The sequence below is a fragment of the Anticarsia gemmatalis genome, chromosome 11 (assembly GCF_050436995.1).
Source record: "Anticarsia gemmatalis isolate Benzon Research Colony breed Stoneville strain chromosome 11, ilAntGemm2 primary, whole genome shotgun sequence".
NCBI lineage: Eukaryota > Metazoa > Arthropoda > Insecta > Lepidoptera > Erebidae > Anticarsia > Anticarsia gemmatalis.
Window position 1 is genome coordinate 2,774,355 of NC_134755.1, and position 10,107 is coordinate 2,784,461.

Here is a 10,107-nt window from a genome sequence, read left to right on the forward strand (position 1 = left end):
TATCTGATACTTAGAAACCAACTGATAACTACGGATTATCTTTATATTCAACCTTGTCGAAATATTCGATTCACAGCTACTAGGTATCAAAGATTACGAAATACGAAGAACTTTGTTTACGTGGCTGGAATCTTTGCAATAAAATAATATAACTTCCGTTCGCGATTGCTATCGGGTGATGGACCAAATAACGTGGCGTCCGTCCGTTCGTCACTGTCGTGACGTTTCTACAAATTTTTCCTTTTTATTTTTCGCTTTTAGTTCATCAGCTTTTTGTTTCAGACAGAGTAAACTAGCTGACGCGTCCTATTATTGCAACCCTTACAACGTACACGTTCAATGCATGGATGCGTGCGTCAAACGTTCAAACTATAGAATCTATCTAATGCATGATACTCGTTCGTCATATAGGTACATAATGTACATATAGCCGTTTGGACGGCGAATTCTTGCATTACATATGATAAACTGTAGCGCGATTCTCTACAGTCAGATTTTCATAAAAAAAAATCAGGTAGATCAAAGCTATCGTAGATGCAGCAAGTAGATGTCATTATTTACTTTAGGTTTTAATACTATATCAACAAAGCTGAAGATTGAATTCGTTTATTGATAAAAGTAAATTGAATGAAATAGAAATAACAAATTGTTTTTGAAATTTTATTATTTTGCGTTTTATTGCTTTCTGTTATCGTCGCTCGAAATTTTGCAACCACTTGTATTTCTTGTCGCATTTGAAAAGTAAAATCCGTCACCATGTGACCTTACAGTTTTCTGAATCATGTAAAGTATTTATAAGAAAATTCACCTTTTGGTTCCACCATGGGCTTCTTCACAGGCTCTTAAAATTTTATTTCCGAGAAGCAGAGGACCGTCGGAGTCACCGTTCTTGACCGTTTGACTTGATGATCACTTGGGTGAGAGACGCATGACGATACTTGATACGGCAAGACTTTACAGATACTTCACCTATCTGTAATGGCCTAGTCAAGTCCAAATATCCGTAGCCAGCGTATTCGACTAAAAGGCCAATAGCACTCTGTACGCCGTAGCTGATTTCGACTGTTCTATCAACTGGAGTACTTTACTCTCAAAGCGTGTACGACTCAGTGGCCACGTCATGTCTCCCCAATGTATGTATTGATCAGGAAATTGAATGCAATGAGCAGCTGTAAGGACCGAGTCTGATTTGATTAGAGTACCGGTACATGTCCTGATTTTCAAACGCAGTGAGGACATATAAAGCTACGACGTAAGGGTACTTGGAGTCAACGTCGCCGCTGCTGGCGGTGACACGCAGACCGGGAATGATTATTCGTTATTTTATAAAAACTGAACGTTTGTTAGCACTTGCTCTTAACACTGGTGTCAACGACGGACTACTGTGAAGATTAGATCATCGTGGCTTTGGTAAATATTCTATAACAGTTGTCTGGCCGGGGTAGGTTTTCAGCAGCCGGCCAGCGTTGATAGTTCGAACCCTGGCCAGGCAATCGTTATTCGATAACTACCATAGCCACGATGTCAAAACTTATAGTAGACCAACGTTCTTACCTTTGTTGGGAGTAAATGATAAAAACTAGCAGTTTTTATAAAATAGTGAAGATCTTATGTGCGGGGGCTCTTGTAACACTGGTTGGATGCGCGCGCAGGTGCACGCGCCACTGTCAGCAGTGAGAGTGGTCCCGGTGCGGAGTACATGATGCTCGCCTGATGTTTTATCCTATACACATGATAAACGGTTACTATATACGTCTCCGACGGTAAAGAATAAATAAACTCAAAAAAAACAAACCTTGTATTTATTTTCTTCCCTACATACTTTAAGTTGGTGTAATCATAATGTCGACGGTTATAAAAACCGTTACGTTTGAATGCCCAATAGTGTACTAGTTTATGATAAACATTTATGCGGTTGTGACTATAAAAGGTAGTTTTATATTGATTGCGTATTTCTCAATTCTACCGATTCATTTTAAAATTTGTTATCAAGACATATAATATTAATAGAAATCCAACTTAGATTGGCTAAGTTACACGTATGTGCATGTAAAATTACACACGTAGCACAATGCCCCGTTGGCTTTCAGTTTCAGCTCGAACAAGAGTATTGAACTCAAAAATTGCCTTTTAACTCTTGTGTTTATTCGAGATCGAGATCTTTAGCTTAGTTCAGTTCAGTTAGTCAGAATGAGTTCTTAAGAAATAATTATTATGTTCTAATGTATAATGATGAAAGAAAATACTTTTTAGTAACAGTTTTAAGTTAATTTCGACAATGTTTAAGTGTTTTCATAACAATATCAGATATGTTTTTAAATTCCTTCAACGCGTGGTCAGGGTTATTTTTCCTTGCACCAGTCAGTGATGAGTATGCCGTCACTAAATCACGAAGGACTCCGCCGATCGTATTTTCTAGAATCTTGTGGTTGGGCCTCTCCTTCCTCTCTGCGATTATCAATGATGCCGTTACCTAGAAATGATTATTATAATAATTTGACTGTCTGAATAATAAAACAAACTATTTAATTAATTTACTGTCCCTCACAATCGAGTTTTAAATCATCTGTGAGTGGATAAAACAGAACATTATTTAGCCGCTCCCATTCTACGAGACGTTTTTAGAAAGGAATTTTGTACGTAATCATCTCTTGAAATAACCGTCTTACCTTCGTCTTCCAATCGTTTATAACTTCCCCTAGATTCGTACCATTTAGAGAAGACCCTACGTTTTGTAGACTGTGTCTCAGCATAACTAAATGATGTCCTCGACACGCCTCTGTGAAAACGTCAAAATCAAGTTAAGAAATACCCAGTAATTTTCTTATCACGTTACTCAATTTTCTCTTACCCTTGCTACAATTTCTTTCGTCATCTCCACCTGGACAATCTAGTTTCCCGTTACAAACGCTTTTTATTTGTATAAACGTTTCATGATCAGCACATGAATATTTAGTAAGCACAGGTTCTACAGAACATGTGGTCACACATTTTGGAGAACACCGCAAAAGCGCGCATGTCCCGTTCTTGCAATAACATCCAGAAGGTGATATAACAATTTCGTTCCCCGTGTGAGAGAGTTTCAAAGCATCTAGCATCTTCTTATTTAGCAAAAGTAAATAGTCGTAAGAATGATCTAATGCTTCCAGATTAGACTTTTCCAGCATATCCTTATACATGTTTACGAGTTTTGTAAAGAACTGGTTTCTAAGTATCTTTACGGCATGTATATCGACTTCTAATTTCGTAGTTAGCTTCTGTAATTGACGCACCAAACTAATCTGCGCTGCGATTTTACTTCGACTATTTTCATAATCAACTGACATAGATTTCAGGGACAGAAGTTGTATTAAATTATCATACTCTTCATTGACGTCAGATTTTGAAATAGAGGAACCTGAAAATCATTTTTCGTTGATAAAGAATGCTTTAAAATTACAACCGGAATATACAATAGTAAAGCCGTGTAGAATTGCGGTTAAGATAATCTTTATGAATGTTGTATTTGAACAACGGAAAAACCAAAGTCATTGAGCTACGATTAGTTAGCTTCTATCTGTGATTCAGTCAAATTAAGTACTTTATGGATACTGGCGTCACTCACCTTTCTTACACGATGTTTCATCAGATTCATCATAACAGTCTATTTTACCATCACATACTAAATCCAAAGAGATACTGCTGTCTCCAGACAAAGATTGACACGTCCAGTGATTCAAACTGTATTTCTGCCAGCACACACGTTTGCAACGAGGGTCGCAGTTGTCAAGTTTACATACGTGACCTTTACAAGTACATGACCTGGGCAACCATCCATGATCATATAGTTCAGACGCGTAATCCATATTCTCATCTCCCTTGAGATGTATACCTCTGCGTGATATGTTAGAAAATTTAGTTTTTTCCTCTTGTGGTAAACATAAGACTCCTTCCATTGAATACGACAAAGTTGTCACCAATTTACCGATGTCTCCAATAATCTTTTTCATCAAAAACGCATCATTGTCTCCATGAGCCTTGAATGGTGCTTTAGCTCTAACCGACTCGTAATTTTCAATCAATTGCATCTGGGAGTCTAACATACCACGTAAAATGAAGTGATGATTTGACAGAGTCCCGAAGTCAGGTTCAACTATTGGTTTTAAACATTTTTTGCTGATAGATTCATCTACATCAGTCATAATTTCAATTGCTTGCTGAAGTTTTCCAGCCGCTGCAAATATAATTTATTTTACTAACTCTAACCAACTTTCTATTTATTCACAACCCTCAAAATATTATGACATTGTCTATCATTCTTGTAAAAATTTAATACAAACCTTGTTTTTGACAGTTAGTTTCATCTGCAAGAGTCCAGCAATCTGATACACCATCGCAAAGTTGCTCTAAAGATATTACTTTTCCATCTCCACAAGGCAAGGTACTCAGTGCCTTAATACGAACACAAATGTCATCTACATTGTCTTCACAGTGCGGATCAATTGAAGTCTCCTTCCAAAGTTCGGAGAAAAACTTTTTGTATTGATCTATCTGATCAATATCGTTTAGTAGTTTATCATCTTCACTTAAGTCACTCTTCATATCATTTCTTCGACCAATAGCACTCATTCGTCGTGCACTTACTTTTAATAACTTCTTCATCGTCACTTCGAGCCCCTGAGTAATAAGATTAGTGTATGCCTTAAGTGCATTGTGCTCTTTGTGGATCTGCAAGTGTTTGCGTTTTGAAGACTCCAGGATCCTTCTTTCGATTTTGTGCAAAATTGATTTCTTTTCTGCTAAAGTTTGAGTTTCTTTCAAATATATCTTAGCCATCGACTCTATTTTATTTGCTATATCACTTATTACTTCTTCTTTTGTTCTGGTGTCCGACATGTTACTGTTAACGACTTCTTTGTTACTTCTCAAACTACTATGATGAGCGGATTTTTCATTAGTATCGAACTGTTTCTTGTAATGTGGTTTCTTCGCGAACGCTTTACGCTTGAATTCGTCCATGATAAACTTAATGTATTTCTGACCGTCTGCCAAACCACTAGCAGAAAGTTTCAATTTGTTTTCGATCTTTTTCAAAACCTTCTCTTTTTTATCATCCGGCACATTCGATAATGAATCTAGCGTTAAATTAGATACTTTTTTCATAATTTCACGAATAATCAAGGCTTTTACGTTGCCGGCAGGACTTGTGACTTCCTCTAAGAAATATAAGATACGTATGTATTTGTACATAGTACGGGTATACTTCTATTGACTGTTGGCGGGATTTATCAATAGCAATAGTTAATAACTGAATACTAAACTACATTTACAAAAGTAGCCCTTAGATTTTCATAATTTTGATGATCTGATATAAAATTAATAAAAAGGTACAGAGGATATACATATAAATACTTATATAAATTTGTATATTTACCAGAACTACAAAATGCTGAAGTGAATACAGCTGTAAGAACTAAGCAAGCTCCCAATAAATGCATTTCTTTGTGTTGTACGAAGAAATGCATTGAATCGAAGCTTCTCGAGGTGACCCCTTAAACTAAATATACGTGTTTATATACTTACTAAAGAGGTAGTAAAAACAACCTATAACATTCAGAATGTAATTATTTTTAATGACTGTTTCGTTGGTTGTATTATATAATAATTATTTTTAATATTTACACACCTCTGCCTAAGCCTTCGGGTTTATCAAGCGTGATGTATGCTATATTTACAGATATTAGTTTTTAAAACATAATAATTGAAACCAATAAATTTTATAGGGAGCAGGTTTACTTTTTTTTTTCAAGTTTTTATTGAATATATGTTCGCTGCTATGCTTATTAAAAGACTAGCATTGCTTTACGCCATTACGGCATTACGCCATTTTGACCAGAGTATTTTAAATTTATACTCAAATAACAAAAAGTACATACATACATACATATTCAGACATGTTGAAAAATAACTTAACAGTAATAAATCTGGGTTATGTCTTTGTCAAAAGATTCCAGTAGGCTTTTTTTGCGTCTTTACAACAATATGACCATACTAATTTGAAAGCGCTTTTATTACTATTAATTTTTGTCATTCATTGCTTATATAGAAAGGGGGCCACTTGGGAGGTTCTATGAAGGTACAAGGATTTCACTTTCTTTATTCTTTGCAAACTTAGTGAAACTCAGTAACAGTCTATTAAATATATTTTATTTTTTGCAAGACTTCAACATTTGCATCACCATGCCAGAGATTAGTTTCAGTTGTTGCAGTGCCTGATTCAAGTTGATCTTTTCATTACCTTTCATTGTTGTGTATGCGGTCACTAGGTCTTGAAGTATACTGCTCGCGATGTTTACTATCATTTTGTGATCAGGCCTTACAGCGGAACCCACAGATTTTAAGAATTCAATTGCCTGTAATCGTCAGTAAAAACTCATTCTATGTTGATTTCTTTACCAAACTAAGTACCAGTTACTTACAGTCATACGGATTAGTGTCGGATAACGTACCAACTCCGTCATAAGATAATCGCTACTTATAAAGAAGTATAAAATTTGGCTATTACCTACTATCGTCATATGAAGTCATCTCATTCTCATCTCATCAATTTTTAATGATAGGGTACCTACATGATAATTTTAACTCACCTTATCCCTCCAACCTATTAGAGTCCCTCCTAATCCAGTGCCCTGAGTTTTTAAAGAACTCAATTTATTACTTAGTACGAGCAAGTGGTGGGTACGACAAATTTCTGGAAAATAATAATATGTTTGAATACAAATAACAACATTTAGTAACACACGTTATTTGACGTTATAAACTTCAGCAGTTAACTTACCCTTACTGCAATCTTTTTCATCTTCTTCATTGGAACAATCAGGTTTGCCGTTACAAACAGCTTGTAAAGGTACATACTCGTCAGTGGTGTTACATGAAAATTGAGCGAGCTCAGGTTCAACGAGACAACGTGCGGTGCATTCTGGCGAACACCATAAGACCGCACAAGTATCATTCCTGCAGTAACATCCAGACGATGAAGTAACGTTCTCGTTCCCTGTGTGCGAACGCTTCAAAGCATCAATCATTTTTTCATTTAACAAAAGCAGGACGTCATGCGTCTTATCCAACTTTTCCATATTCGAAGTTTTTTCCATCGTATCCTCATAAATATCGACTAAAGTTCTGAAATACTTGTTCCGAGTGGATACAATAGCTTTGGTATCTACATTCGGATCCGTCGATAGTTTTTGCAGAGTGTATACAAACTTAATTAAAGTGAAGATTTTTTTTCTACAGTATTCATATGCAGCAGCTGTTGATTTTGAAGATAATTCTTCCATCAAGAGATTGAAGAAGGAGTTCGCTTGATATTTGAAGGCAAATGAAGCTACAACGCAAAAGGTATTGTTAGACTTAGTTACAGAGGCGACAGTTTATTTTATTTAGCTAAATCAAAGACTTACTTGGGGTACACGACTCTTCATCAGTTTTATCAATACAATCCAATTTACCATCACAAACCAAATCCAAAGAGATGCTTGTGTCACCACTAATCGACGCACATCCCCAATGATTCAGGCTATATTTCTGCCAGCATATAAGTTTACAACGAAAATCACAGTTATCTGATTTACAAACATCTCCATTACAAATGCACGAGGTTGGAGACCAATCGCTAAAATCATAACCACTGTTTTTTAGTTCTTCTAATTGAAAGACTTCTGTATTTGGAAACGAGCTGGCTATGTCCCTCATTTGAACAACTTCAATATTTATACAAAGTGTTCCTTCCAATATGGACATTAATGAGCTTATAGCTGTGCCGAGCTGGTAAGTTTGATTCATGACACCGAAAATATTAGCATTCATTTTTGATGGAGATACAAAGTACATGTAGCTTTTGTAGAATTCCCACTGCGCACTTAACATATCTCTCAAGTCTCCCTTGTAAAGTGAGAATAACTGGGACGTGGGTAAACAGTCAATGGTAATTGATTTAGTTATGTCTTCTATCAGCTTGATCACTTCTTTCGTCTTGGCAGACGCTGAAATATAAGACATTTTATATGGAATAAGAGGTACAGTTCCGACATAACGTCGTCATCTTACACAAAAATAAAACATAAAAACCAATTCACGTTGATCAGTAGTTCCTTTCTTGTATAGATTTTATTGCATTGATAATATTATCTCGTTAATTAAAGTATCTCGTGTAAAAAAATTAGAAGAACTGATTAAATACCTTGACTCGTGCAGTTAATTTCATCTGTTCCGTTATAACAGTCAGTTACACCGTCGCATAACTTATCTACAGTTAGATTTATGTTATCTCCGCAGGAAAATGTTTGCAAGGCTTTTATACGACGACATATACCTCCTACGATCTCATCACAAGCAGAAATAACTATAGTCTCCCTAAACTTTTGTTTAGGATGTAAATTACTTTTCTGGAAACGTGTTTCTATATTGTACGTGTACTTAGTGTTATTTGCCACGGTGCCTTCGATGCGACGCGAATTTAATGCAGATTGTTTCTTTACTGACTGTTTAAATCCTTTTATGAGCATCTTTTTGAAATTATCTGAAGAAGATCCCGGAATGTCAATCTTTTTAATTCTATTTTCGATCTTCTGTACATATTCATCTCTCGCTTTTTGAGTTTTAATCCCCTTTGAACGATCCGCCGCTATTTTTGCAAGGGTGTCTAGTTTGTTTTTGATTTTCTTAATAATTTCTTTCTTTGAGTTGTACTTTTTGGGTTTACTGGTTGACTTTTGATTCTTGTTTTCATTCTTTCTTCTAGGCGACAAGGTATTGACTTTGGGTTTTTTAGTAACACTGTTTTTCTTAGGTCGTTTTATTGTAACATCTTTCTTTGTCGATGTTGTCGTACCATTTTTCATGCTATCTTTCTTGTTACTATTTAATGGTATCACACCAGATACCGATTGTGTAACAGATGTCGTACTTGCATCAGAGACCGTACTTGAAGCTGAGATCGTGCTTGCAGCAGATACCGCACTTGCAGAAGAGACCGTGTGTGTGTCAGATACCGTCGCATCAGATAGCTTGCTAGCATCAGGCACCATACTTGCAGATGAGACTGTGCCTGCATCAGTTCCTGTACTGTCTCCAGATATCCGTTTTGAATCAGACACGGAATTTGCATCGGGTACTGTGCTCGCATCAGGTAACGTACTGGCATCAGATGCTGTACTTGCATCAGAGACTGTGCTTGCATCAGATACAGTACTTGCAACGGATACCGTAGCTGCGCTGGATACCGTAACTGCATCTCCTTTGGCAGCGTCAGACATCGTGCTCGCATCAGCTGCAGACTTCGAATCAGTAACCACGGTTGTGGGTACAGAATGAGTTGTTGTATCAGAAATTCTTGTCACGTCGGAGATAGTCGTAGCCTCAGTATTATCAACGTTTGTTTCTTCCGCTTAAATGTTCATAATTGAGTCAATTAATGAGTATATGTTACAAAATATTCCAATTAACGATAGATTTGGTAATAAATTCTATAATAAGGACAGCACAGAATAGCTGCTCGTAAGTCAGGATCATAAGGTAAATCGTACCTGATCCGAAATATTCGAAGCATGTACCAACGATCCCATTTCACGGTCTATTTGCTTAGAAAACTTAAATTTACGACTATAGAAATCAATATTAAATTATATTATATTTACCGGAGCTGTAATATCCTGAAGTTAACAAAACTAGAAGGAAAATAAAATCTTTCATCTTGGTGTAGTATATTTACCGACTCGTTTTGCCAATAATACCCATTTGGAATGAGTGTATGTTGCATAATGTTAATGGCTATGAGATATAAAATTAATCAGTGTTTTATTGGTTTTAGCACAACGATTAAAATGGGCGCATACATGGACTAGAAGTACTTAAATTGATTAACGATTAAAGCTTATATAATGCGTATAGTAATGAAAAACACGTTTAGGATTATTTAATTGGCTCTATTAGGTACCTATGTTTTAAGGATTTCAGCGTTGTGTTAATATGTGACCTTAGTTTTCTAAGTCCTGCTAAAGTTTTAGGTTTTTACTTTTTTACGTAGTGCGTAGGTTTCTTAACAACAGTAGCCCCACAGACTTGAGC

The 10,107-nt window shown here is 36.1% G+C and overlaps 2 protein-coding genes and 1 long non-coding RNA gene across 3 annotated transcripts; 1 reads left to right on the forward strand and 2 right to left on the reverse strand.

The window, feature by feature from the left end:
• Nucleotides 1-2,246: 2,246 nt before the first annotated feature.
• Nucleotides 2,247-5,552, reverse strand: LOC142976751 (uncharacterized). The gene is made up of 6 exons (XM_076120284.1): nt 5,414-5,552; nt 4,320-5,195; nt 3,605-4,213; nt 2,852-3,397; nt 2,670-2,779; nt 2,247-2,473 (listed from the first exon to the last, which is right to left on the reverse strand). The coding sequence occupies exons 1-6, from the start codon at nt 5,502-5,504 to the stop codon at nt 2,267-2,269; spliced, it is 2,439 nt and encodes an 812-aa protein (XP_075976399.1). The 5' UTR covers nt 5,505-5,552; the 3' UTR covers nt 2,247-2,266.
• Nucleotides 5,553-5,992: 440 nt separating this feature from the next.
• LOC142976780 (uncharacterized) lies at nt 5,993-7,805 on the forward strand. Its single transcript, XR_012959676.1, has 3 exons — nt 5,993-6,115; nt 7,276-7,380; nt 7,681-7,805. It is a non-coding gene; the product is annotated as an uncharacterized LOC142976780 (long non-coding RNA).
• LOC142976775 (uncharacterized) lies at nt 6,174-9,828 on the reverse strand. Its single transcript, XM_076120332.1, has 6 exons — nt 9,678-9,828; nt 8,222-9,427; nt 7,443-8,024; nt 6,818-7,366; nt 6,627-6,730; nt 6,174-6,392 (listed from the first exon to the last, which is right to left on the reverse strand). The coding sequence occupies exons 1-6, from the start codon at nt 9,730-9,732 to the stop codon at nt 6,186-6,188; spliced, it is 2,703 nt and encodes a 900-aa protein (XP_075976447.1). The 5' UTR covers nt 9,733-9,828; the 3' UTR covers nt 6,174-6,185.
• Between the last annotated feature and the right edge of the window lie 279 nt (nt 9,829-10,107).

Bases quoted from the DNA above. Each gene is read 5' to 3' on its own strand.
- LOC142976775 (XM_076120332.1), bottom strand. From the start codon at position 9,732: ATGAAAGATTTTATTTTCCTTCTAGTTTTGTTAACTTCAGGATATTAC. The intron at 9,428-9,677 runs GTAAATATAATA...TGAACATTTAAG, and splicing joins TTCAGGATATTACAGCTCCG to CGGAAGAAACAAACGTTGAT. The intron at 6,731-6,817 runs GTAAGTTAACTG...ATTATTTTCCAG, and splicing joins TGAAAAAGATTGCAGTAAGG to AAATTTGTCGTACCCACCAC.
- LOC142976751 (XM_076120284.1), bottom strand. From the start codon at position 5,504: ATGCATTTCTTCGTACAACACAAAGAAATGCATTTATTGGGAGCTTGC. The intron at 3,398-3,604 runs GTGAGTGACGCC...AATGATTTTCAG, and splicing joins TGAAACATCGTGTAAGAAAG to GTTCCTCTATTTCAAAATCT. The intron at 2,474-2,669 runs GTAAGACGGTTA...AATCATTTCTAG, and splicing joins TAAACGATTGGAAGACGAAG to GTAACGGCATCATTGATAAT.